Source organism: Hetaerina americana, unplaced genomic scaffold (assembly GCF_022747635.1).
Source record: "Hetaerina americana unplaced genomic scaffold, ioHetAmer1.1.p SCAF_15, whole genome shotgun sequence".
Classification (NCBI taxonomy): Eukaryota; Metazoa; Arthropoda; class Insecta; order Odonata; family Calopterygidae; genus Hetaerina; species Hetaerina americana.
The window spans coordinates 1,754,243-1,781,043 of NW_027286625.1; the positions used below are offsets into that span (position 1 = coordinate 1,754,243).

The 26,801-nt window shown below is 35.7% G+C and overlaps 2 protein-coding genes across 5 annotated transcripts; one reads left to right on the plus strand and one right to left on the minus strand.

The window, feature by feature from the left end:
* Window positions 1-1,760: 1,760 nt before the first annotated feature.
* On the minus strand, window positions 1,761-18,646 carry LOC139686733 (ADP-ribosylation factor-like protein 13B). Of its 2 annotated transcripts, XM_071583761.1 has the most exons (10): window positions 18,506-18,646; window positions 18,204-18,431; window positions 18,055-18,125; window positions 17,846-17,979; window positions 14,800-14,915; window positions 14,131-14,307; window positions 11,798-12,041; window positions 10,342-10,564; window positions 6,126-6,326; window positions 1,761-2,863 (listed from the first exon to the last, which is right to left on the minus strand). In XM_071583761.1, the coding sequence occupies exons 2-10, from the start codon at window positions 18,263-18,265 to the stop codon at window positions 2,796-2,798; spliced, it is 1,296 nt and encodes a 431-aa protein (XP_071439862.1). In that variant the 5' UTR covers window positions 18,266-18,431; window positions 18,506-18,646; the 3' UTR covers window positions 1,761-2,795. The 2 variants fall into 2 exon arrangements, with proteins under 2 accessions (XP_071439862.1, XP_071439861.1); XM_071583760.1 differs by having other exon boundaries at window positions 18,204-18,646.
* LOC139686735 (UPF0389 protein CG9231) lies at window positions 18,636-26,798 on the plus strand. 3 transcript variants are annotated; one of them, XM_071583763.1, is made up of 4 exons: window positions 18,636-18,745; window positions 19,623-19,786; window positions 20,073-20,163; window positions 26,408-26,798. In XM_071583763.1, the coding sequence occupies exons 2-4, from the start codon at window positions 19,648-19,650 to the stop codon at window positions 26,610-26,612; spliced, it is 435 nt and encodes a 144-aa protein (XP_071439864.1). In that variant the 5' UTR covers window positions 18,636-18,745; window positions 19,623-19,647; the 3' UTR covers window positions 26,613-26,798. The 3 variants fall into 3 exon arrangements, with proteins under 3 accessions (XP_071439864.1, XP_071439863.1, XP_071439865.1); XM_071583762.1 differs by having other exon boundaries at window positions 18,720-18,876; XM_071583764.1 differs by lacking the exon at window positions 18,636-18,745 and adding an exon at window positions 19,034-19,164.
* Window positions 26,799-26,801: the final 3 nt, after the last annotated feature.

Below are 26,801 nucleotides of genomic sequence, written 5' to 3' on the forward strand. Positions count from 1 at the left end.
CCACCTTGTGAAATCTTCTTTGGCTAATTCAATTCTTCTCCTTATTTCCCTACTACTTTGAACATTTTGATCCAAAATATTTCCGAGTAAGGCAAATTGTTCTACCTGCTCTACCTAATGAACTTATATGTTTAACTTTGCCTTTTTCCTTCTGGAAAACTGCATAACCTTAGTTTTGTTTGAATTTATCCTCATTGTATACTTATTGCGCTGACTTTCCAATGCACTCAGCAATGCTTGCAACCCCTTGACTAACTGACAAAAAAGGTTGATCATCAGCAAACCTGATTGTATGAATTCCTGAACTGGAGATAGAAATGAACTTTCATTTCTATCTCCAGTTCTTCCCATGCCTCTTTAATCGTCTCCTCCACAGATACGTTAAACAGCCGAGTCGATAATAGGCAACCCTGATAATCATCTACATCATATTCTCTATGTTTAATCTTGCGGGTCTAATTTCTTTACCATACAGTTCATCTATATAGTATGTATTCTTTCTACCTCTTCTGGATCTTTTCTAGTTCAACTAATATTTTTACTGACTTACCTTTTGAGTGTTTGCAATGATTTTCCCTTTTTACTAGCTGACAGTGCTTTCATCTTCCTGTATAATGCACCAATTTCACCCTTCTCCGTAAACTTTCCATCCATATCCTTGCACTGCACCTTCCACCATGATTCTTTAGCCCTATTTGTTTTGTGTCTCGGTTTACTATTCAACTCTTTTACACTTCCTACTACCTAACTCAGGTTTTTGTTTATATTCTTGTATTTCCTTCTCTCATCTATCTTTCCAATCATCTAAACCAGTGTCTATGTTTGCATTGTCATGATTTTCTAAAAGCCTGTTGATATTCCTTTCTTGTTGATCCAGTTAATACTTCAGCATTCCATTTCCTTTAATCAGCCTTCCCTGCCTTATCTTTTAAATTGGATGCTACACTCCATTATTACTAAATTATGGTTTGAGTCTTCATCTGCTCCCAGGACACTGTGAAATTGTCCTGCTCCTAAATGTAATAAAACTGATATTTTTCTTGAATCCCCAGGCATTTTCCATGTGTGCCTATGCCTTTTGTTTTCTAAACTATGTATTCATTATAGTTAATCTGTCTCCTGCATTACTCGATTGTTTTCTCCTCACAGTTAACCTGAAGCATTTTATATTTCCTCTCTCCGTCTCTAACTTCATATTCTTTATTTTTCATGCCTTCAACATTGTCCAAACATTCTAAGTCCCTACCTATTCTAACTACTTTGGTCCTCTCCTTTGCTACTACTACCACTGTCTCCACTCAATGATTTGGTGATATGACGGCCGCAGAAGCCTCATCTAGCCTACTACTAGGCACGACATTGCTGATTGGACGGAGTCCTAGAATTACCAGGACTCATTTTCATTATGATCTTAGGATAAGAAGTATGGGCGGTTTCCCATTGCTTTGCTCAATACTGTTTTTAATGCGACACCTGGCTCAGTGGCTGTCCAACCGTAGTCAAATACCTTCGAAGTCACTAAGTAACAGACTCCATACAGATTACCTTTTAACTGGCTCCTACCCTTCAACTTATCTTGCATGGGTGACCTCCAACTAGCAATTAGCATTGATCTCACCAGCAGAGCTCTAGGGGTTATCAGAATGCTTAAGCCCTTCCATCACTTCAAGGTAGTAGACCATGGAGAGGGTTTCTTGCATTATATAGTTTAAAATAAAATTTTCAAAATATCACAGAAGAGACAGGTATTCTGAGTTGATTATTTTATTATAAGAGTTATAAAAGTGCACATCTGCCTTACTGAGTGCATAACAACAATGGAGTATATTGCCAATTATAATATGCTTCACAATTAATTATGAAAGCATAATTCACAAACCAACTTTGAAGATTAAAACATTAGGTACAACAAGTAATGAAAGTAACATGAATTTTTACAAATATTTGAGAATGAATATCCAACAATAATAAAAGTGCACAGTGCAAAGATATTCTGTCAATTTACATAACTATTATAATAGCTTTTAATAGAGAAAATTTTTACTTTAAACATTTGTTTTACATGACTACATACCTAGATTGAAAAATGTTATTGATTAGACATTTATAATCCGAAAGGGGAATTTGTAGTAAACACTTCATATAATTTTCAAAAAATGACTAGATAGCTACACATTTTCTTAATGTGCAAAAACATCCATTTATAAAATAAATAAAGATCAAGTCATAAAAAAATGCTTACACCTGGAATCAGTATTATAAAAATATATGAACATCTATAAAACTTTGTCAATTAAATGCATTATAAAACAATGATGTGCATTGATTTTATCACAGTCTTGAAAATGTACGTTTCTTAATCTTGCATACCAAGTGAAGTACCTGATAACAAAATATAAAAATAATATTCAACTTGATAAAAAATGAAATGGAAAAATATTTTCTCATTAGGAAAATTACCAAAAAAGCCAAAAATATCAAGTTTTTCATATTAAATTGGCCAAACCCAAAAAAATGATTCAATTCACTTCAATGTGCACCCTTTTACATTGCCATTCCTATGACATTTTTAAGTCAAACTAACATCATCGGAAGTGCTCACATCATACATACTGAGTGAATTTTAATGCAGTGGTTGGGCAAAACTTCACAAAATTTGGGAAATGACTAGAAAAAAATTAACTTCCTCTATTGGTACCTCCCAAATGAAAGGCATCGATTATGCATTTCACTCCTTTAGATGTACAGGCTTCATAGCTAAGGGATACGCCGCCAATGGCTTGGAATCTCAAGCATCAACCCTTCATGGTTTGAAATGCACCACTCCTCATCCCTGTAAACTCCTCAAGCTCCACAGTATTTTCTGGAAAAAAAATTACTTGAGCTTTACAAGAGAATGAGACAACTTTAAAATAAGAGACAAGCACTTTTATGGATAAATGAGAGGACATTGGGGTTTCAATATTGCCACACTTGCCAAGTAATCTGAGTATGGATAACTGAAAAAATTGTGACTAAACATTTTTCCATAAAATATGTATCACATTGTTCCAAATTTAAGAACGCAATAAGAATATAAAATGATTCAGGTTTTGTGTGGTCATTTTCAGAATAATGTTTGATCCAAAGGAATGGTAAGGAAAGTATGCAGTATATTTGCTTTGAAAAATTTAATGCATTTTATGTTTTACAAGAACATTTTTCCATTTAATAAGATATACATGCTTTTTTTGGAAAATTAAATGTTAAATGCATGCCAATACTAGGTATTAAAAACACTACCGTTATCAACTAGAACATTGATTTGATAGGTGAAGATTGAGCTCACCTAGAAATAAACCCATCAGCATGTGAAATTCACACATCAGGGTAGGAGGTTTTCACAGATTGCACAGTTTCCCAATGGTAATAATTACATGTTAAATATGGGAATGCATAATCATACATTTTGTAATGATAAAATATTTCCTCTTCAAATAACATTGCTCTTTAGCCTCTGAAAATGGTATTTTAAACGCCATCTACACTGGCCCAATGAGAATTGATTTTTCATTGGACTGCACCCACAGTATGTTCTCCTCTATACAAAATTGTATGCCTCCATATCACTAGAACCATTTTCGAACCATGATAAAACATGAATATTCTTAGCCATTTTCTATTACTTTTTTGTGGGGGTGCCTCACACAAATATTTGCTTCCTTACTCTTTATTTTACCAGGAGGGAACAAATTAAAATAGTTACATATCTGCTCAGGAAACAAAATCCTCCACAAAAGAGTTGGCATTGACATATATCAGAACTATCCTTTTTACGGATAATTTTTTTTGAACTTTCTCAATTTAAGTTTCTCAAATGCAAGGGGTTACTTCACTAATTTAAAAGGAAATAAATGCACTTAAATCCAGTCCCCTCTCTTAAGTTCAATCACAGATGTAATAGTATGAGGTCTGTATGAAAAGTATCCAGCCAAGCAATACTTAGAGAAAATTAACCTAACTAGAACAATGAGAACTTAGTTCTCTTCTAAGTACTCCCCTTGGGACCATACACATTTAGCCGAATATTTCTTCCACTCTTCAAAACAATCGGCAAAGTCCTTTTTTGGAATGGTCATCCAGTTCCCTAATCACATTCTCCTTCATCTCGTCAACTGACTTTTGGGAAGACTGGGCTTTCTTACAGGGTCATATCTGTAGACACATGACTTATCTCTTATTATGACCTTTTTTGGAAAACCTGGGTGATCTTTTGTGGCTTGGAGCAGGTCCTCTGAAAATTCAGCACTAAATTCTTAGCATTGATGAGATAAAAGAGAATGTAACTAGGTAGCTGATGACCATTCTGAAAAAGGACTTTGCAAATTGCTTTGAAAAGTGGAAGAGATGCTGGGATAAATGTATGAGGTCCCAAGGTGAGTACTTTGAAGGGGACTAAGGCCTCATTGTTCTAGGTAGGCTATTTTTCTCAAAATATTGTATGGCTGGATCCTTTCTGGACAGACATCGTAAATGGCAAAAAAGTTATCATAAATCAGAGAACATTAATATTATAGCATTGATAGTGAAAATGTGGGAGATGCTCACAATTCCTATGGGAAAAACTCGATTACCAAGCATATTTTGTCAACAGCAAAGTGAATGCCAACTAAGCCATCCTCATATCATTGTAATATCAGTCCAGGAAAACACCATGAATTCTCTGTGGCCAATGCCTTGGTGAATAGGGCCCTGACATAACTTCAGCCCATTTGCAGTGATATTTTATCTTTTAGGGTTATGGATTTGCCTGGGTGATTGTCGGCAACATGATTTCACTGGTTGCAGCAGCAGTGATAAGAATTACAGATGTCATGCTATGCCCAACTTTTATAATTACTATGTTTTTCAATTCTAATATGGTGATTTTCTGAGTATAGGCATAACCGCGATGAATAAGTGGTTGTGCATCACACAGAAGCTGTGCTGGCAGCACTAATTTTGTTCACTGCTAAAGAATGTTAGTTGAGATTTTCAAGTCCTTGCAAGAGGAAATAATTTCCATCTTATATCCAAGACTAAATGGCAATGCAATGTGACCTTCAAGATCTTAAGTAGAAAATATCATGTTTTCTTGATATTTTAAGTTTTGCTAAGTCTCAAATAATGGTTTCAAGATTCCTAAAGACTTATATTTTGCAGAAAACATGTACACATAACCCAAAAGGATCTTCTGGTGTACTCTCACTCTCTCTCTCATTCACAAAAAACATTGAAACCACATCTGAGACCTCACCCACACCTAAAAATTCATACAAAAAGAAGCATTTGAAAGGTGAATGCCTGATACAAAAGATTTTCAAAGATAAGGTAACATCCAGGTGAAATCATATGCAAGTATGAATGGAGAGCAAATATATTAGCCAGCCAACACGTCTCACACATGAAAAATAGTGCTGCAAAGGAATATTATATTCATGGTAGTGACTGTGATTTCATGTAAAAACAAACTATCAACAACACTGATTTGAAAAATAAGAAAAATAATTGGATATATTACGTGTAGCAGCAAGTGCACTGACATCTGCGGCTAACTAACATCCATAGAAAGGTAAGAAAGAAAATAAATAAAAATTAGGGTAAGTAAAAATACGAGGATTACATAAAACAATACAAAAATATTATGTAACAGAAATGGGAGGAGCTATGAGGATGAAAATAAAAAGGTTGTAATTTGAAAGGCTGCTGAAAAATGACTATCAAATACTTATTTATGATGCTGATGAGAGATCAAATAAATGAACATTTACACTTAAATTATGTGCTATATTATTGTGCTGGTAAGCAGTTAAAATGATAAAGTTATGCAAAAAATATATTGATTACAGTTGTACATAGAAATAAGATTCCAATCAATCTGAACCTGGCAGATGATTCTGAAACTGTATCTCATGTCAGTGCCTAAATTGAAGCACATAGTGTGGCATGGAGAAAGGTATATAAAATAAGCCAGAACAAACACTTGACCATAAATTTGGAAACACAGGCAAGTGAAAAAATGCTAATCAAAAACAAATTCCTCGGCTACAGAGTATCCTAAAGTGGAATCATTGAACCAAGTAATGCTGTCATATCAGAGAACTCACCTTGGGGAGGATAAACTGTAAAGGCTTCCGGAACACTGACAATTCCATTTTCCTCCCTGGAATGAGCACTAGAGGGTAACCGTACGGCCCAAACTTGTTCAGAACTTTCTCTGTTTCCATCCCTACAGTCACCTGAAACCATGGGCCCTGTTTTGTTGTTCCTCCGTATGTTGAATGACCGTGCTGATGTATGTTTAGGACCTAATGGAGAAATCAATAGCATCATATTGGACATCGTTCACCATGATTTAGGCCATGATTCATCAATTACTCAACATTTTACCAGCCCAAAAAAGGAGTTCATTTCTCCACAATACAAGGGTAATTTTAAAAGCCATGGAAAGAGCTTTTTTCTGTCAGCAGTAAGAAATAAAATCGGAGAAATACTTTAAACACATTCATACAAGGTTTGTATAAAAAGTCTAGGAAAAATAAATTTAAATGCAACAATTTTAGGGTGTAAAAATCATTCGTCTTGACTGGGATTTGAACCTGGATCCCTCAATGTCTGGTCGAGTGCTTTAGCCAGTTAAGCTATCGAGGCATCCTCCCAAACTTCTGAAATTTCAGACTGATTTTTACGCTCTGAAATTGTTGCATTGAAATACACATAACGGATGACTCCGTTAAAAGTTACTGTTGCAGCATCTCCCGCAGTTTCTTTGGAAAAAATAGATTTCTTTCTGATATTACTACAATGCCATAAAATTCTTCAAAGTACATCCTTCAAAGTACATTCCTTCAGCGTCAACACACTTTTGCCAGTGGCTTTTCCATGACTCGAAGGCTGCCTAGTAGATGGATTCCGGTAGGTCCTTAAGGGTAGGCGTGCAAGCTTCTATGTCGGCACTTAGGGTCCCATGGTGGTGTCCTTTGAAGAAGGATTTCTCTTATGAGAATTGGAAATAGTCTGCTGGTGCCAAGTTGGGACTGTAAGGGGGGTTGGGGAGTTGTCGCGATACCATTGCAGGACTTCGCAAGCAGACACTTAACTCTGCTTTTGGTTGTCTGTCAGGACCTTCAGGCAGGCTTATTGCAAATGTTTCGCATCGCCAAATTTTCAGTAGTAATGGTGCACACTGTCATCTTATCAATGCCAATACGATCTTAGACCATGCACACACAACCACCAGTCTGAATTCAGCACTTCACGCACATACTGAATGTTGTTGTTGGTTCTAGAGGTCGACAACCATCCAGCGTAGGGCTCATCCTCCACACTCTCTCAGCCATCTTTGAAGAACTTGACCCACTTAAAAAATGTGACATGCTTTCATCCTTGAACACTATATGCCCAATGCCTCCATACTGATTTCCTCCATCCAACACAAAATTAGATGGTGCACTGCTGTTCAATCGTTTGCTGGATTTTGCACTTGCATCGAGTCGCTCGACAGGGGTCCACTAAAAACACAATCTAACTTGAATGAATACAAGTGACTGGTACGTGTTGAAGGTCAGACTCCCCACCACCAAGCCTTCATGCCGGGAAGTACAGTCACACCAGGAAAAAATTGTTCCCAATACTTTTTAACCAAACCATGTATATGCTGAAAATCAGAGCCTCTGGAAGTGACAAATGGAAGGTATTTCAAGAACAATGCAACTGGGTCACAATAGTCACCAGAACTGTCAGGATGGAAACATAGACATTTCCTATGAACTCTTCTCAAAATAGTTTCAGACTTCCCATGGTAGTTTTATGTTTGGTTTGTAATGGCTAATACCAACCCCAAAGTTCAATGCTATAAAATCACTTAATCACTCTTAAGTCCAAAGTAATTTCATGTTGCACTTCCAGCTAAACAATCATGACATATTGATTTGGCAAAACTTATTTTGGCTAATGAAGTCTGCCTCAATTTGCTCCCCACATTAATAGACAGCCTGTCACTCCACGGTAAACATTTCATTTTACAAAAAGGCAAAAGCAGAAACACATGAGTTTTTGTGAAAATTCAGATAATTGCCTAAATACAAGGCATGTTCATTAAGTAAGGGCCATTTGGTCACAGGAAAAAATATACTCATATGTAACACATTATATTGGCACTTTTAGTAAGCTACAAACCTACTTCACTTCTCTGCATAATTGCAGTTCACTTCTAAGCATTTTTCGCACCGCTGCAACAGCTTCTTTAACCCCTCTGCAAAGAAGCTTGCCACCTGAGATTTGAACCAATTGACAATACCATTCTTGAGTTCCTCTTTGGTTTCCAAATGTTGTCCACCGAGCCACTGCTCCCAATGCAAGAAGAGGAAGTAATCGCAAGGTGCAAGGTCAGGACTGTGCGGTGGGTGGTAAAAGAGTTCCCAACGAAAATCTTGGAGGAGAATTACGTCAGATGACAGTTTCCCGTGTCGTTTGTTTTGGGTCTCAGTTTGTTGAGCATTTTGCAGTACATATCAGCTGTAATTGTTTTCCCACATTCCATAAAATTCACTGAAAGAACACCATTTAAGTACCAAAAAACGGTAGCCATCAATTTTCGACTTGTGTACGGAGTTTGCTTAAACTTTTTCGGTTTTGGTGAATATGAGTGTCACCTCTGCATTGATTGCTGTTTTGTTTCTGGATTGATGTAGGATACCCACCCATGTCTCATCCCCGGTAACAATGCGAGAAAACATGTCATCTCCATCTTGTTGGTAACAGCCCAAACACTCTCATCCACTGGACATTCTTTGCTCTTTGTGGTGGTCAGTGAGTATTTTCGGTACCCACCTTGCTCACAATTTGTGGTATCCAAGGCTTTCCGTGACAATATTATAGACAGTAGTGCGTCCAAGTTGAGGAAATTGTTCAGCCAGGCCATTAATCATCAATCCACGATCACATCGCAGTTTTTGTTCCACTTGCAAAACAATTTCATCGGTCAGCTGGGCCTGGGCCTGCCACTTTGCTCTTCATCATGGACATTTGTTCGTCCATTTTTAAAATCACGGCACCATTGTTGAACCTTTCCTTCACTCATAACTGTAGGTCCATACACTAGGCATAACTCCCCATGAATTTCAGCAGCTGATGGGATCAAAGATTGTCGTGGACATTGTCGTTTGCATGCATGGACAAGCAAAGAACTTCTGAAACAACTGCTTCTATAGCTACTCAACCAATCACTAGATGGTGCTGCAGGAGTAAAACTGTCTTCTGAAGAACCAATATTTAAATGTAAGTATACAGCCTTTACTTTATGAATATGCCACATATATTAATAAATCATAAAAATAATGTATTGATACCCCGCAAAAACATTTTATTAACACATGAGCAAATGGAAGGTTTCTGTCAGTGAACATTAATGAAATAGAAATGGAATTTAATCAGAGCACCATTTGGAATTCAAGAAAAACACTATCCACATTCAAAGGGTCACGGGTTCAATTCCCACCTGGGTGGCATTTACAAACACCCAAACCTAGGGCTTGGGTGTTTGTAAATATGACCATTGCTAATTGTCCGATGTAAAGGCCAAATTGTGCTGTTTTCGGACTTTTGCTAAATAAATAAAGAACTGCAAGAGATGCCACGACAGTAACTTTTGATGGAGTCATCCACTAACATGCATTTAACTGCAGAAATTTCAAAGTGTAAAAATATTTCGCCTTGAAGAGGATCCTGGTCAAGGCAAATGAGTTTCGCACTCTGAAATTTTTGCATACTATTCACAATTTTGTTTTTCATAGTATGTGCTTTCACAGGATTTTGCAATTTCAAGGAATATAACATTTGAGCTATGTAGGGATTTATTTAGTGATGTGAATTTAAAGTTAAAGAGATGCTAATATCTAGATGAAGCTGGACCTGGATTTTCCTCACATCGAAAGAGTATCTTTGGTTATAAATCCTATTCCATAAAATAAATGACTGCTTCAAAAAGGGGAGATGGGGCTGCAAGGCTTAACTCAGTCCACATGCAGCCCAAAGGTACTTTTCCACACAACAAGACAGTGTCATTCCTTGGGAAGGTTTAGTTTAAGGAATTATAAATGGATTATATGTTTCAACCATACTATATCTGGTAGGTAGGTTGGCTGGGATATTTAGTGGCATTCATGTCCCACGCATCATATCCCAACATAAACTCCATTCAAGGAAATCCATTTCATAGCAATGTAACCACCAAAGTACGATTTTAACATTACAGCAGGATATTAGCCAAAAACAAACTGGGCCTGCCATTTCATAGGTCACATGAAAGGCAGAAAAACTTACTCTTGAGAAGATTGGCCTTGCTGCTCCCACTGGAATCATTACAGCAACAATTAAACATATCCCTTCCTCTGGGAGGTATACCACCTACTTCTTCACTAATACCATTCTGCCTATGGAGTCTTTTCTTTCTGGAGCCTGTACTCTTATCAGCCTCTAATGAATTTGAAAAATTAGTTGCTGCATCACCCCCTTCACTCTTCCCAGGAATATCATTTTGGCTATTCTAGAAGAGAGATTATGCAATGTATAATAAGTAAATGCCTTAAAATTGTACTCACAGGAATTTAATCACATAATTTTGATACTTTATTATGTAAATGCTATTTTATCAAACATATTAAATTTTTGAGATAAAAAAAATATTATAATTCAATGATGCTGCTAGGATATCCCAAGACCTCAAAATATATGCAGTGAAAGCACACAAACAAATAAGAAGGGGCAGAGAAGAGTTTCTGCATTCTTTTTTCATATGATAAATTTAAATACACTTTTTTCCCATCTTGGCTCCAGAATTTTGCATCTGAAAAATCTTACTATCAGCAATCAATATAGCGCACTTATGTTGCATTTTGATATAAAAGCATGGTTCAAACTATTTCATGAAACACAAGCTTTGGAGGCGATTCATTTTTAAAAATCAGTTAGATTGTTAATGATACCTTGTATCATATTTACCTAAAATAAAAAGATTGAATAATTTAATTAATAAAAACCATTAGCATCACTTAACAAGATAGAGAGGTACTGATTACAGTTTTTGAAACTAGGTATGACTAAAATTTGTTGTCTCAGGCATAACTTTGTGGAATTTGCATAACATATTGAAATGTATTGAAATAATTGACTTTGTAATTCCACACACTTTATTTAAAAAACACGACCCAGGTTTCGACGTTGAACGTCATCATCAGGTGGTCCTCATAGAAGCACGCTGGCTATATATACCTTCTGATCATAGGAGGGGGGGGTTGGTCAGAGAGGGAGGTTGGAGGGGTAAAAAGGTGACAATGTAGCTGGGAAGAAAAGAGAATTACATTTTTGATTTAGAAGACTGCCTACCTAACTATGACTACCTAAGAAGAAGCAAACTGTCTCACCTTGTAGACCCAGTATCTTTTTCAACCAAAAAACTATGGAAATGCTTAGGACAACTAAAATTATTTCTCTGAAAACCTTTTCACTACAATTTCTTTTGGACATGGTTTGTATTAATCAGGCTGCAATGCTTCGCCATAAAAACCATTAGCTTACAAAATCTCACATTTTTTTAAGTTGATGCAATGGAATACATTTTTTAATTATACAAGTTTTATAAAAAAATAATAAATTTTATTTAACAATTTTAAGTTATTTTTTAAACAATGAAAATAAGTTAAATGTTATTTCATTTGTCAAGTGTCAAGAAAAACTGATCAAAAAATATATTGTCAAGAACAATGCTTTTTTTACTTACCAGAATTTCATTGATTGGCTTGAATGGACTAGTATGATTGCCTTTTCTAATCTCATCATTTTCAAGGCGAGGCAAATCTTCACTACAACCCTCATCAATGCCTTCTCGACTTAACCTTGCTTCCTTAACACGCTTGAGCTTTTCATTGAAATCAGCTTGATCTTTTTCCTTTTGAGAGAGCATGTCTCTCTCTACACGATTGTTAAGATCATCATAATTTCTCTCAATTAAGCTTAAGAGCCACCTGATGGTTGAAAAAAAATAGGAACTGATAAAGAACAGTCATTGAAATGTGATCTAGTTCCCCCACACCACATATGTTACCAAAAGAAAATTAGTTGGAAGCTTATTATTGTTTATTGTTTACTTCTGATTTACTTAGATTGGAAAATAGTAAAGCACATATATTCAACAAATATGATACAGAAAAGATGAATTATCCTGATGTCATATCTTATGAATGAAATAGGTTTTAAGTCTGCAGTAATTATATATAAAACTAGTGACAATCACCCATTAAAAAAAGTTGAGTAAATTAATGATTACAAATCAAGTCAAATGTTTAGGATCGGACACTTGATGTCCCAATACCCTCGACAGTTTAGGTATTCAGTATTAAGCAAGTGCTACCAAATTCTTATCAGAATCAAGGAAAGAATACCATGTTGATTTAATTGCCTTCAATATCTGTTATGACTGATTTCACAATTTCTATTACTCAGATTTTGCTAAACCGAGTTAAGAGGGCAATCTCAAAAGCATCCGACCCAACAAAGAAAACACACAAATTTTGGAAAAAAATGCACATATTTTTCAAAATTATCTTCTTTCAGCTCTATATACTTTTCCCAGCGATGTTCAAGAAGTCCGATACCCTTTTTATGATAAGAACTGTCTTGCACCTCAAAATTGACTTTAACCGCATACATCACTTCTTCACGGTTCAAAAATCTTTAACCACCAAGCCATTTTTTCAAGTTTGCGGACAGAAAATATTCCGAGGGGGCTAAATCTGGCAAATAGGGTGCATGAGGTAGCTATTCAAACTTTAATTAATGAATTTTGGCATTGCAATAACAGAATTGTGGGCTGATGCATTGTCTTGATGGAACAACACTTTCTTCTTAGACAAATGCGGCCGCTTTCGCTTGATTTCTTTGCTCAAGCGTTGAAATAAGTTCGCAAAATACTCACTGCATATAGTATTTCCTTTTTCAAGATAGTCAATGAAAATTATCCCATACGCTTCCCAAAAAACCAATGCCATGACTTTGCCTGCAGATGAAACAGTCTTTGCCTTCTTTGGAGTCGGTTCTCCTTTTCCTATCCATTGTTTTGATTGTTCTTTTGTCTTGGGTGGAAAGTAATGGACCCATGTTTTATCCATGGTTATGAAACAGCAGAAAAATTCTGCTTTGTTGCCATGAAACTTTGCTAAACACTCAATGGAAACATCTTAACAACACTGGTTTTGATGGATTGTGAGCAAATGCGGCACCCATCTTGCACACAGCTTTCTCATGTCCAAAATTTTCAGTTAATATGCGATGTACCACACTTTTATAAATGTGAGTGCTGTCCCATAAGCACCTGGCCTGACCTAGACATGGCAGCAGTTTTTAAAATAATATCACTGTATAAGTATGCAATCTATAAAGCATACTTTTCAAGTTTCAAGTACAATACCTCTTTGCCTCATAAGAGACAGATGTAAGGACTACATTTAATGATACAAATTTGATATATACTCTCACTAGATTACAAGTAATTTGGGCTGTAATCTTCAGTGTTTGGGTTTCCCTCAAAGTTCCCTCAAATAAAAATCTATCATTTAAAGTTCTTCTTTACTGAAATCCAGATCTGTGAGAATGGATTTATGGACATTAATTCCTTAACTCATGCTGAGATGCACAATCATTTTGGTGTGGACAATATTGAAACATCTTAGCAGTATATACTTTCTAACACCCATCGAGATTGTTTTGAACCTCACTTCTACCAAACATCATAGTTAGTAATTAGGTATCATTATTTATTCTGACAATGGAATACTGCACACTCCCTCAAGCATTCAGCTTCACTTATTTACATCGAAATGATTCCCAGAAAGCTAGTGACAAGAAGTAAGATAGGAGACCTCGGCAATGCAAAAGAAATCTGTGGGTGAAAAATGATTACTTGAATCTGTACGTCAGTTGATCTCAGTACTTGGTCTTTCATTTCTTACCTGATTCCTATTGACTATGAAAACCGCAATCCCATATCAACAAAATAATTTTGGTCTGGGGATAAAATTCAACAGCAGATGGCAACTCTATTAACTAAAAACGTACTTGAATGAATTCTGGATGACCTGATCTTCTTTGAAGTGTGATTTCGTGAGTTTTATAGCAGAGCATGTTTCAACTAATGTAGGACATTTTTGCTGATTAACTAGATCTTCCAAATGTAGCATCTCCACTAGGTCAATCTCATCTAAGGCACCTTCAACATCCTGTTTGTTACCCAGACTATGAAACAAAAAAGTCAATTTTAGATAAAATACAAAGGCAAATTTACATTCACAAATACTTAATTATGATATTTTTAGTTACATTAAGCATGAATATTTAAAGGAACTTCTAATACTTGATTTCTTAAATATTGGGAAAAATATTTTCTGCCATTCCAAGCAATCAATTCTTTAGGAAATGACTAAAAACACAACTGACAGCGTTGAGTGAATTTTTATATTATAGTCATTATTATATAAATTCATATAGTTTGATAGGATGCATGCAGCTGAAATGAGTATTCAACATATAAATGAGGTAGGAATAAAATCACACACTAAGTTATTCCTAGGAACAAACAGTTTCTATGAATACGACTCTGTCCAGTGGTCTTGACTTATGAGCAAAGGTAACCTCTATGTTCAACTGAATTATAGCACAAGATTAAATACCAAAACAATTCATGTACACATTAAACAATTCTTTAAAAATAAGGGACGAAATACTCACACCAACAAAGGCTTCCCAGATAGCTTGTCATCTGATAATAAATTTTTCAAAACATCTCTACATTCTGTAACTTTTTCTATGTCGCTTGAATCCAATACAAATATTAAACCATGAGCCTGTAAATAAAATAAATCAATTCACAATTGTTTGATAGTGAAGAATGGATAAATTAGCAGATGCAATTAAGGTAAAACATGAAGAAATTGATACTTTAACTGTGAAATAAAAAGTTATCATATGAAAAAACCTTGAAAAAAGGAAGTTACTTTTGATTGCGCACATAGCATATAAAATGGCACAACACACACAGCATTAAGAAACTGGTGGTAGCGATAAATTTATAAATAGTGGTAATCACTGCTAAATCTCTTATTCATGCTTAATTGCATACATTAAACAGAATATTACATTTATAGTAAAAAAACCATGTACACCTACCACTTTCTTCTCTACATTATAACAAAATTTCAATTATCATTGCCAGATGCCTCAAATGTAATGCCATGTATTTGCTCATCTTACCCACCACCTCTTTAAGTTTAGCCGTGACAACTTCAGGATAGGGCCAACCCTTAACATCTCTCTTTAAAGTCTGCCCAAACGAGACCCCAATGTACTTTATGAGGAGTGAAGACGGTCACAGATTAAGTAATAGTGAAATTAACTGATATTTGAAAGTGAATCAATATTTCGGCTTCTAAATTAAGTTAAAACTATTGAAGTGAAAATTCACGCTTGACTAAGTCGTGATAGGGGATTAAAGATATTGTAATGGATTGAGAAAAGTTTAACAGATAAATACCACCCATTAAGACCTGCCTTTTCTTGATTTATTCAAGTGTTTTTCTTCTATGAATTTTCACCGCATTTAAAGTTTGGATCTTTATAAATAAAATGAACAACAATGGCTCGTGTGATGAAAAATAAAGCTTTTGGTAAAGAGCAACTTGACAGTACATTTTTAATTAATATTGATAATCTACCCGTTTTGGTAGGTTTTGGATGGACACAAGGGACATATTACAATAATACCCTTAGCTAAAATGCAAAAAGAACTTTAAATGATCGTAGAATATATAATGCTGGAAACAAATCAAAAGAAATATGGAAAATTATCAAGGAGTCAAAATTTCCTAAATCATTAACCCCTAATCTCAGATTACTGGACTCTCAAGGTAACATACTGGAGGATAGTTCTGATATTGCTATGGCTTTTAATGACTTTTTCACATCACATCAGTCACCCAATGTGACTCAACAAAGCTTTCATAGACAAACATCAAGCCAATGTAATTCCCTGTTTCTCCGCCCATGCTCTGACATTGAATTAACTAATATGTTAACCAAAATGGGAAATAAGTACACCACTGGTCCGGATGGTATTCCTTTTCTCATCATCAAAAAATCCTTTGATGTCATTAAACCCCCTCTATTGTCCTTAGTCAATGAACCTCTTAGGCTTGGTCAGTTTCCATCATCCCTTAAAAGCACCAACGTCATCCCCCTTTATAAATGTAAAGAAAATAAACAGCACATGAGCTCTTATCGACCAATATCTATACTTAATCAATCCGGTAAATTTTTTGAATTAGTTTTTTATTCTAAATTAATATCATACCTGGAATCGGACAAATTGTTATCAACCTCCCCGCATGGATTTAGAAAATCCATGTCCACTACCACTACTGTATAAACCACTGTATAAACAAAATATTGTTTGACCTAGACAATAAACTGGAATCTCTTGTTTTATTATTTGATTTCTCCAAGGCCTTTGATTGTGTCAATCACCATATGTTATTGCTGAAACTTCAAGAATCAGGCATATGAGGTACTCCATATAATTGGATTAAATCTTTTCTAAACAACTACAACAAAGTGTAAGTGTTATGAAAGATGGAATATCTCATGTATTGCCTGAAAAAACAATATCCTGCGAGGTTCCCCAGGGATCTGTTCTAGGCACAGTACTTTTTCTCATATATATAAATTACCTCCCAAGGATGCTTAATTCTGTACCTTATACGCTTCCTATACTGTATGCCGATGACACAAATGTCTTAGTGTCTGCATCTTCAATCAACGGCCTGGTATCAAGTGCTTACAATACTGCCCACCTTTTGCAAGAGTGGTGTGATCGTAATTTTCTTCATATTAATAAGGATAAAACAAATTTAATTTACTTTGTAAACAAAAATAAGCCTCTAACAGATATTTCAGCGTCTTTATACAATGTGATTATTCCAAGGAGTGATAATACCTCCTTCCTGGGTGTTACTCAGGAAAGTAGACTAAACTGGGATAGCCATATTTCTAGTTTACGCAGAAAACTCTGTTCAGTGTGCTATTTGGTACATTCTATCAGGCTGTCAATAATGAGGTACTTATGTCAATCTATTATGGTGATTTTTACGCCCATGTAATTTTTAGTATGTTGTATGTTCATGTTGTATTTAAAATCCAAATGAGGATGCTAAGACTAATGTGCAATGCACCCTTTAGAGCTCCATGTCACCCTCTCTTCAAAAAACTTTGTATTCTCCCTCTTCCCCGTGTGTATATGCTAATTGCTATTGTTTATGCTAAACGCCATATTTCATTATACGCATTAACTAACAATAGCATTCACAACCATTATACTAGGACCTGTAGTCATCTACATGTGAACTTCATGAGAACTTGCAAGTCCAGTTCCCCCCCCCCCCCAGAACATGGGACTCACATTGTAAAATAACCTTCTTCAGGTTATCAAGAGTATTGAAAAAATGTCCACCTTTAAATTTAAAGTGAGGGAGTTTTTCATGTTACATTTATTATATTCATATCCATTTATGAATTTCTGAGCATGTAATTATGTTATGTAGACATATTATTAAGCATAAGTATGTCTTGGAACATGTATGTACCCAGATCCTCAGGCAAATAAAAACTGTTATTATTATTACCCTTACCTCTACCACAAAACACAGCCTGACCTACCACACTACATTAAGCCCCTCTTTATTCCGGAAAATCATTTTTTAATAAAAATAAACGGAATACTCACATCTACAAAATACCTCTGCCAAATTGGCCTTATCCCTGGTCCTCCACCCAAGTCATACAGGACAACTGTGAGTTTTTTATATTCCAAGGTCACAGAAGAAAAACCCACTGTTGGAACAACTCCGTTTTCCAGTTCTATAAAAAGGAGTGGGGTATTACGACCATATTATTACGATCCACTTAATTAATATCTGATTATCATTATATTACCATGTGCAAGTCCTTTAGCCACGGTAGTTTTACCGGCATTTTCTAGGCCCAAAAGCAATAAAACTACTTTCCTGCCAAGGAATATAAAGGATAAGTAACAAGAGATAAAGCCAAATGGAAAGACAAAGCAGAAATTACAGCACACGTACTTCTGCGACGGCCGACTGATGTATCTACTGATGCAGTCATATATACAAGAGATATTTCCCATTTTCTTTTAAAACGTCATTGTAGTGTGGCTACTGTATGATATGAGTGGCGACTAACGAAACGAAATAGCAGAACATCTTCTGTTGCAAATGACCGTAATAAATCAACATGTTGAGATCCCATCAGATTTCTGGTTTTTCCAGAATCTGGTAGCACGACTGCTATGACTAATAGCACAAAAAGAAGTGAATATGAACGGCTCGTTGAAGCTTCAGTCCATTTAAACAAGGAGCCAAATTACCTGAATTATAACTAACTTAATGGTTATCGAAGATATAATGGCGGTTGAATAATTAACTTCTGTCAATTCAACAATAAACCGTTGTTTTACTCAGACATAATCAATATTTTTGTTTTGGTGAACTTAAACGAAATACTACCTAGCAACTCCCACTTTGTCTTCACTAGCGCCGCCTAAGGTCGTCGGATTATATTTATAATAAAAACATAGCAGACATCGCTACGTGAGCGCAGCATAACAGTGAGCAAATCAATTGATTAAATTGATATCAGACTGAAGAAGCGCTGATGGTCTAATGAATTCGAATGTCAACAAAGGCAACTAGTTCAGTATAAGGGAAAGATAATAATTTTATATCACAGCCCTCCGAGGTAATGGTGATCGCAGAAGTACAAGTAAAAATGTTCCGGTCATTGATAACACGTTAACTCGACTTGGCTTGAGTGATCTGTTTTATTATATCCACCTGCATTCTCGGAAGAGCTTATTACATGTCATTTTCTTTTGATCAATTATGACGTATTGGCGTTTCACAATTCCTTATGTATCGCACTCAAGTTAGGCAAGATTTTATTATGGGAACCAGCTATTAAATTTAGTGGTAGCTGGCATATCAGTTATTTGAAAATTGGGCTCTTTTTTTAGAAAACAAAGTAATTGTAAGCATTGCTTTTATCCAACTTTATGGGCGTGATTTTACCTAATATATTCCTACGTACGTTTTCAAAGTAGGTAATGAGCGTGTCTATACTTAATGCACCACTATTCAAACTTAAATGAAAGCATAAATGCTATTTTTAATGGAAAGGCGAGCTTTGTTTGCATGAAATTTAAGCAGTTGTCTATAGGGTCATTGATTTCATCTTAACTAAGAGACGCGATTGCATCGCGCTCAAAGGAATCAGTTCTGCGGATGAATTACAAAAGTGAAACCTTTTCAATTCCATGCTTTTAGATTCTCATTCATTTGATTGTCAGGGAAACTGTTAGAACTCAATTAAATTACCGTAGTTGTATGAATAAAACGGGGATCTGTTGGTCGACGTTATTGTAATTCAACCGCACTTACTATTAACTTGGAAATGCATTTCAAAAATGATATTTTCCCCAAGCGCAGGTTCAAGTGGAAAGCTAAATTGGAGATGTGGAAGTATAAGTCCCTATTACGTGGGTATTGCAATCCTAAACAATTGCGGTTGCTAAGTTCTGTACCTCCAAATGAAGGAAGCAAACTGCCATCGAGTCACACAATCCAAAATGAAACCGCCAGCTTGAAAGTCAGTAAGTAAATTTTTGTTGGGAACTACTCCAAGTCAGTGGCATATTTATTCATGCTTCATCTCAGCGGGAGGGCATGGAAGAAGTAACTTTTTCACATAGAAGCACAGTATGGAAAAACAACAGTACAATAGAAGACCCTGGTTCTTCTTTGTGGTTTTGTTTTTTAAGGTGCAGAAAAAATTCAGGACTAAGTGCAGCAAATGGTTAAATACGCCACTTATTTGTCCACTCCACTTATTCGTCGGATAGTTATAAGAAGAATAATTTTAAATTTACTCCATTTTAGCCGCAATGCACAAACCAAATAAAATTGATAAATGGTTGCTAGTATGGGACAAGAAATACAAGACCTTTGAAGAAGTTCCTAACTTCGTTTCGTAAGTACTAATCGCTTAAGTTATAATAATATGGCAATTCAAATTGGAATTGAAGCAAACAGTTGATAATATGCATTTCTAAATTTTAATAATAGGAGTTAATTTTCATCATTCATATAGGTTTCACATTTTAGAGTCATGTATTGAAATTACATATTGAAGTCACTTATTTGATATTTTACTATAGATATTTGGTCTACCAGTTCACTGGTTTAAAAGTTAAAGAGGATTTATTATTCTCCAAGTGAGTGAGCTTATAATTTAAATTCCTTATTTAACCTAATCAGATGATATAATCATTATTCATGGTAGTCTACTGTTTATGTTAGGTTTGGTGTGGGCGTGGATGGACGACTGTATTTCTAATCCTCACCTAAAAGCTCAATGTGACTCACTACAATAAACCCTTAGCATATATTTTGCCTCCCTTTGTTCCATCCAACAAGCTTATTTTTTTCCTTGCATCACAATCGTCAACAACCCAACACCATTCCAAATGGGTTGCAATTACTTCTCTTCTCATTTTCTTCCAATTGCTCTTCCCGTATCATGCCAAGTACATCCTCCTCCGTTTTTCTTTCCATCCAACTTTTCCTTCTCCATGTTTTGATGTAACCAGATCAGATGTATCTTCACAACTAACCCAAAATGAAGCTGGTATTTAAGAGAGAAATACAATAATATAGATTTCCTAGTGTATGAAACTGCCAGCTTTTGAATTCAGTTTTTGGTCATACCCGTTTCATTACATCAGTGTTGCTTAATAGCTTCTCTTTATAATTTCTTTGCAAAAAGTTTTCATGAATGAAAATAATGGAGTGGTGTTGTTGGAAAGTACAGGGTTTTGGGTAAGATGGTAATATATGATACTGAGATTGGTTTCTTGGTAATTAACTGTCTCTATGGGGCTAAGTTTAACAGATAACACCTCTCTGGTTTGCCAAATCAGCTGTGATCTGTCTAATCTGACATGCCTAATCAGGAAATCCTGTCTCAGCAATCTCTGAAGGGTGTGGTTTCTGTCCACTCACATTGGTACAGAAATAATAGGACATAGACACACAACAAAGCATTGTTTTAGTCAAACATTTATGATAGTTTTCAGTAATTATGAGTCCTAAAATAGTTATTTTATAACATAGGATATAATAGTTTCTTTGAGATGGGTTTTGCTACTCAATTAAAGAATGAGTTAAATAGGAAGTTCTCTATCGGAAGTAAAATCATAGTACCATTAATTATCAGAACCTTTAATTATTTTTAATTTCCCATATTGCCCATTCAAATTTTTGTTATCCTGATACTTCTCCATGGGAATTGACGTTTTGAGTGAACATCACTTGTCATTGGCATAGTGATGCCATTGAGACCATTTTGTGCAAAGTCATGCATATTTTGGCCAAACCTGGTAAAGTTGGCTACCTCTTCGGTTGAGTGATTTTAACTACCTTGATGTGTTGAGAATAATCCAATTCAAGGCGTTGAAGAGCTAAGTTTAATGTTGATTCATTAAGAAACTCATCAAGTAGTCTTTGTGTCTTGCTAAATCATTAAAATCAATTAATTAGTTTCTTAAACAAGCATTCTACAAGTATGGAGAAACTATGTGCAGGTCACTATGGATTTTGTGTTTCACTGACTTATTAGTTTAATATTGAGTTTTTATAATAATGACCCAATGGTGTTAGAACATCTTCAAGCATAGCATTCTGTGTGTTAATAGTTGGTCTGCAATTTTGTTAGGAAATACTTTTTTTAGTAAAATGAGGTTTGAGATTATTTGATTACCCAGTCATCATCTGTGACAGTTACTATCTGAGAGAGACATCAACCAATGATACCTGGGAATAGATACAGTTAAAGCATGACTGAAGGCTCCCAACATTCCTCTAATTTGCTAGCAGCATAACTCATACGTTTATTATTTATGCGTTTATTCCATTCAAACGAATAAATGTTCAAATTCATTTTATACACACTACCTAATAATTGTAATTTAATGGTATGGGAAAATTTATGATTTATTGCAGCTAGCAAAGAAGTCTGTTGGCAAGGATGCCAACCAGTGTTTCTTTTATTATATTAAACAAAAACACTTTGTAATTCCACTTTATTATGTTGTGTATTTTCCACAACCCAAGGTTCATTGTGGTGCAACACTTACCTTTGACGCTATATGAGGTATGTTCAAAGTTATAAGTTTAACCAACAATTTTCGTACACTTGGGAGTAGATTGAAAGATATAGTTGAACTTAATTTACATGGGCATCATTTATGCATGCCAGACATAGATGGCTGTACCATACAGTGCACATAAAGCAAGAGATAGAAAGATAGCCGGGATTACTGGAGTAATATACAGCGGAGGGGACGAGAGCCAATGAGAGGTTGCCATAATATTGGATAAAAAGGGTGGAAGAAGCATAGTCAACTTAGAGCAAGCCATGAATAGAAAATTACTAGTATAGACAAAAGCAGAACCGAATTGGTAATTGTTCAGGTATGCATGCCACCAAGCAATCATGATAAGAAAGAAGTCGATAGGATGTACGATCAGTCAGAGGACATAATGTGTTCATGCAGGGAAACATTTTATAGTGATGGGGGATTGAAATGTGACAATAGGTGAAGGAAGAGGACAAGGAAATCATGGATAAGATAATTAGAAAGATAGATGAGAGAAGGAAATGGAAGATTGTAAACACCAGAGTTAGGCAGAAGTACAAAGAGTTAAATAATAAATTTAGACTGGTCACAAATAGAGCGAAAGGAGTGGTGGAAAAGACAGGGTGAGGATGTGGAAAGTTTGCAGAGGAAGGGTGAAATTGGTGCGCTATGCAAGAAGGTTAAAAAAATTTTGGGGAGTAAGAAGGGAAAATCTGTGTCAACACTTAGAGATGAATCGGGTAAGGTAATAGTTGACGCAGGAAAGATCCAAGAGAGATGGAAGGAAAATATAGAAGAACTGTAGAGCAAAGAACTTAGACCAACAAAGTTAGACCTATCAAAGGAACATGACGTAGAGAAAGAGAGCTTAGGTCCAGGCATACTCAACAATGAGATAAAAAGGGCATTGAGGGAGATGAAAGGCTGTGGGGGTAGAAAACATGCCGGCGGGATTACTCAAAGGTGTAGGACAATTTGGGAGGAAGCATCTATATAGGCTGATTCGTGGCATCTAGGAGGAAGAAATCTTGCCAGAAGACTTAGTGGGATCAGTGTTAATTTCTATTCCAGAAAAGGTAAAGGCTAATTCATATAGGAACTACAGAACAATAAGCTTGATTACCCACTCAGCTAAAGTGTTTCTCAGGATTAACAACTAAAGGGTGGAGGGCAGGGTAAATGATTACTTAGGGGATGATCAGTTCGGATTAAGGAAGGAAGAGGCCTGCGCAATGCAATTGCAGTAATGAGATCACTAAATGAGAGGAATATAGAATAAAATCAGGATATATCAGCCAGTTTTGTATATTTTGAAAAGGTATTTGATAGATTGGATCAGTGTAAACTAATGAGTATATTGGAGAAAATAGGAATAGATTGGAGGGATAGGAGGCTAATATGCAATCTGTACATGGCTCAGACTGTTCTGGTACGAGTGGGGGATGGAGAGTCCAGATGAACAGTGCTAGGAAGAGGAGTAAGGCAGGGTTGTCTATTATCACCAGTGCTGTTCAATGTATACATGGAGGAAATGATTAAAGAGGCATGGGAAGAACGAGAGATAGGAATGAAAGTTTGCGGGAAATTCGTAAAATCAGTTAGGTTAGCTGATGACCAAGCTCCAATTTGTCAGTCAGCCAAGTTGCTGCAAGAATTGCTGAGTGAATTGGAAATTCAGTGTGATAGACATGAGAATCAATATAAATAAAACAAAGGTAATGTGATTTTCCAGAAAGAGAATGGCTAAGGTCTACATTACAATAGGAGGGCAAAAACTAGAGCAGGTAGAACAGTTCATGTATCTTGGAAGTTTTTTGGGCCAACATGGTCCAAGTAGTAGGGATATAAGGAGAAGAATTGCACTAGGAAAGAGGTTTTCACAAGGAGGGAATTGATGACAGGAATGTAAAGTAAGGATATTCAGAAAAGGCTCGTCAAAACTTTGATATTGAGCATAGTTATGTACAGAATGGAAAAATGGTCACTGAAGCAGGATGATTGAAGGCTTAGGATAGTAGATTGAAGGCTTTTGAAACTTGGGTTTGGAGAAGTATGGATAAGGTGAAATGGACCAAAAGGAAAACAAATGAGGAAGTCCTAGGTATGGTGGGCGAGGAAAGGGGATTGTTAAGAGAAATCATAAGTTGGCAGGAAAACTGGATGAAGGGCATATTGATCAGCAATGGGATGTTGAAGACTGTGATAGAGGGGAGAATGTTTGGCAAACGAGGAAGGGACAGGAATAGGATACGAATGTTGGACGGGATAAATGAATTGAACTGAGATGAACAGGGGCTTATTATAGAGTAGGTTGTTGGGTTGTGATTTTTTAGGGGAAACAAAATATTTATTTGGCAATTGTGCTCATCAAAAACCTACCTTAATTGGCAGATTACTTATATTTAGGTTGTGTAGCTACCACTGGAGTGAACAAATTGACAGTATTTAACATAGCTTATTTTAATGCACAAGAATATGCTTTCTGTAATTGCATGTTTTAATACCCATGAAAATTCATCATCCAATGAGGGAGACATGTAGTGATGGTGTAATGGCTGTGGAAAATTTGCAGCATTTCAAATTTGCCCATAAACCCAAGAAACCTTAGCAAGGAACCAGTCAGTTTTTCTAAAGGGCAAAGGTGACCTTTCGGGAACCATTTTTGGTGGTAATGGAATCATTGCATCGACATTATGAAAAATGTTTACATGTACAGAAAGATTATGTTTATAATTGGCCAACGTTTTGACATACTGGTGTAGGTAGTTTGACAGAAAAAAAATAGTAGATCTTAGAATTTGAACTCATATCAAACATACAGTGGTGTGGTGGGTAGGGTGAATTTTTTGGAAGAGGGTGGGAATCCAAGCAGCAGTATATAAAGAAGGCAGAGAAAGCTGATGATCTTCTCCAGCCCCAACTTATTGATCTTCCTTGCATACTGAAGTGCTCTCAGCACAGATATCAAGCATGTTGTGGCACTCAGTTCAAACTCACACATTCATTCCATTTTGAGACTAGCTCTGCGAGATACCCAATTAAGAAGTTTTTTCAACGCAAAAACAAAATGTTTTAAGCCATAAAAAGATTACATAGAAGCACTGAAAAAATGAGTTTGAGCTCAAATATGGTAACCATTATGCTTTATCCATGGAACAAATGAGGAGAAAATTCCAAGGAAGAAAATAAAATTAGCTTTAAAAACAAAAATAGATCTTCAATTTTTGATAAGCACTCCCATGAACTTTACTACCGGAGTGACTTTGTCCAAGAAATATTCTGACATGAAAATAAAGGACTCAGACTAGATCCCTTAGAACAGTTAGCGATTGTTGTGTGTTTAATTCATTAACATTTAATTCTTTGTTTATTTATGTATTGCATCTTTTTCTCCCATTTGAACTTCTTGATACTGATCATCCTTACTTCATCACTCCTTAACCACTCAACAAGTAAGCTGCACCCCAATATTCCAACCTTAAACTTCATGCTTTCTCAGCACCACACCCTGTGATGCATCATGCATAACCCAATGTGGAGCAATTTTCCTTCCCTCACCTATCACCCCCTCCACCAACTGCTCTTTTACAGCTGGGTAAAATGTGAATTTTCCTCTACAAAAATAGAGTATTACACAGTGGAATTACTAGGTGTTTCTGTGGTATATAATTATGAAGCACTTCCACAGAGTCATGTCCAAAACAACACCTATCATGTTTGATGTAAATGGTACTGAGTATATCACTACTTTGGTACTTTGCTACATTTCGTGGAGTAGGATTGGATAATCTTCCCTGTCTTGTACATTTCTCACATTCTGTGTACGTTATAGGCGGTGAAAACAATTTGATGCAAATCAAATGGAAACTAGAGTTAAACTCTATAATGTTTTCATCCATGTTAATAATTTTTGCTATCATCATGAGTACCATATTAAGCATCTCTTTAGCATTAACTCTTAACTATTAAGTCTCTTAGAAATTCCACCAATGGCAAGATCAATCTCAACTGAAAAATTACTTTCATAATGCACATATTTGTTATATCCATACAAAATGTAACCCTTTCATTTTCCAGATGTGATAAAATGGAGAAGGCACGCAACTGGGCAAGAATTAAGATCAGCACATACCTAATGATTGGAACAGTTCTTGGCTGCATCGTTATGATATACAGTGGCAAGCAAGCTGCAGCCAGAGGAGAAAGCGTGACAAAAGCCAATCTTGAAATGCACAGGAGATATCAAGAAGAAATGAAGGCTCAAGCTAATCAGCCAAAATAGTTTCTATGTCAGAACTTGGTAGTTTCCTCCTCAAGCTCTTGATTGTGCAAGCTTGCTTTTCGAATTATGGTTTATTGATACATTCTTGTTCCTATTAATTTAGCCCTCATGCTCATAACTATCATGTAAGACAGAATTATGTAAATAAGAGTACTTCATCTTTGATAAAATACTTGTAAAAGCAATAAA

Bases quoted from the DNA above. Each gene is read 5' to 3' on its own strand.
- LOC139686735 (XM_071583763.1), top strand. From the start codon at position 19,648: ATGTGGAAGTATAAGTCCCTATTACGTGGGTATTGCAATCCTAAACAA. The intron at 19,787-20,072 runs GTAAGTAAATTT...ACTCCATTTTAG, and splicing joins AACCGCCAGCTTGAAAGTCA to CCGCAATGCACAAACCAAAT. The intron at 20,164-26,407 runs GTAAGTACTAAT...TTCATTTTCCAG, and splicing joins GAAGTTCCTAACTTCGTTTC to ATGTGATAAAATGGAGAAGG.
- LOC139686733 (XM_071583761.1), bottom strand. From the start codon at position 18,265: ATGGGAAATATCTCTTGTATATATGACTGCATCAGTAGATACATCAGT. The intron at 17,980-18,054 runs GTAATATAATGA...TCCTTTTTATAG, and splicing joins GGCTAAAGGACTTGCACATG to AACTGGAAAACGGAGTTGTT. The intron at 6,327-10,341 runs GTAAGTTTTTCT...TTTCTCCATTAG, and splicing joins CAAGGCCAATCTTCTCAAGA to GTCCTAAACATACATCAGCA.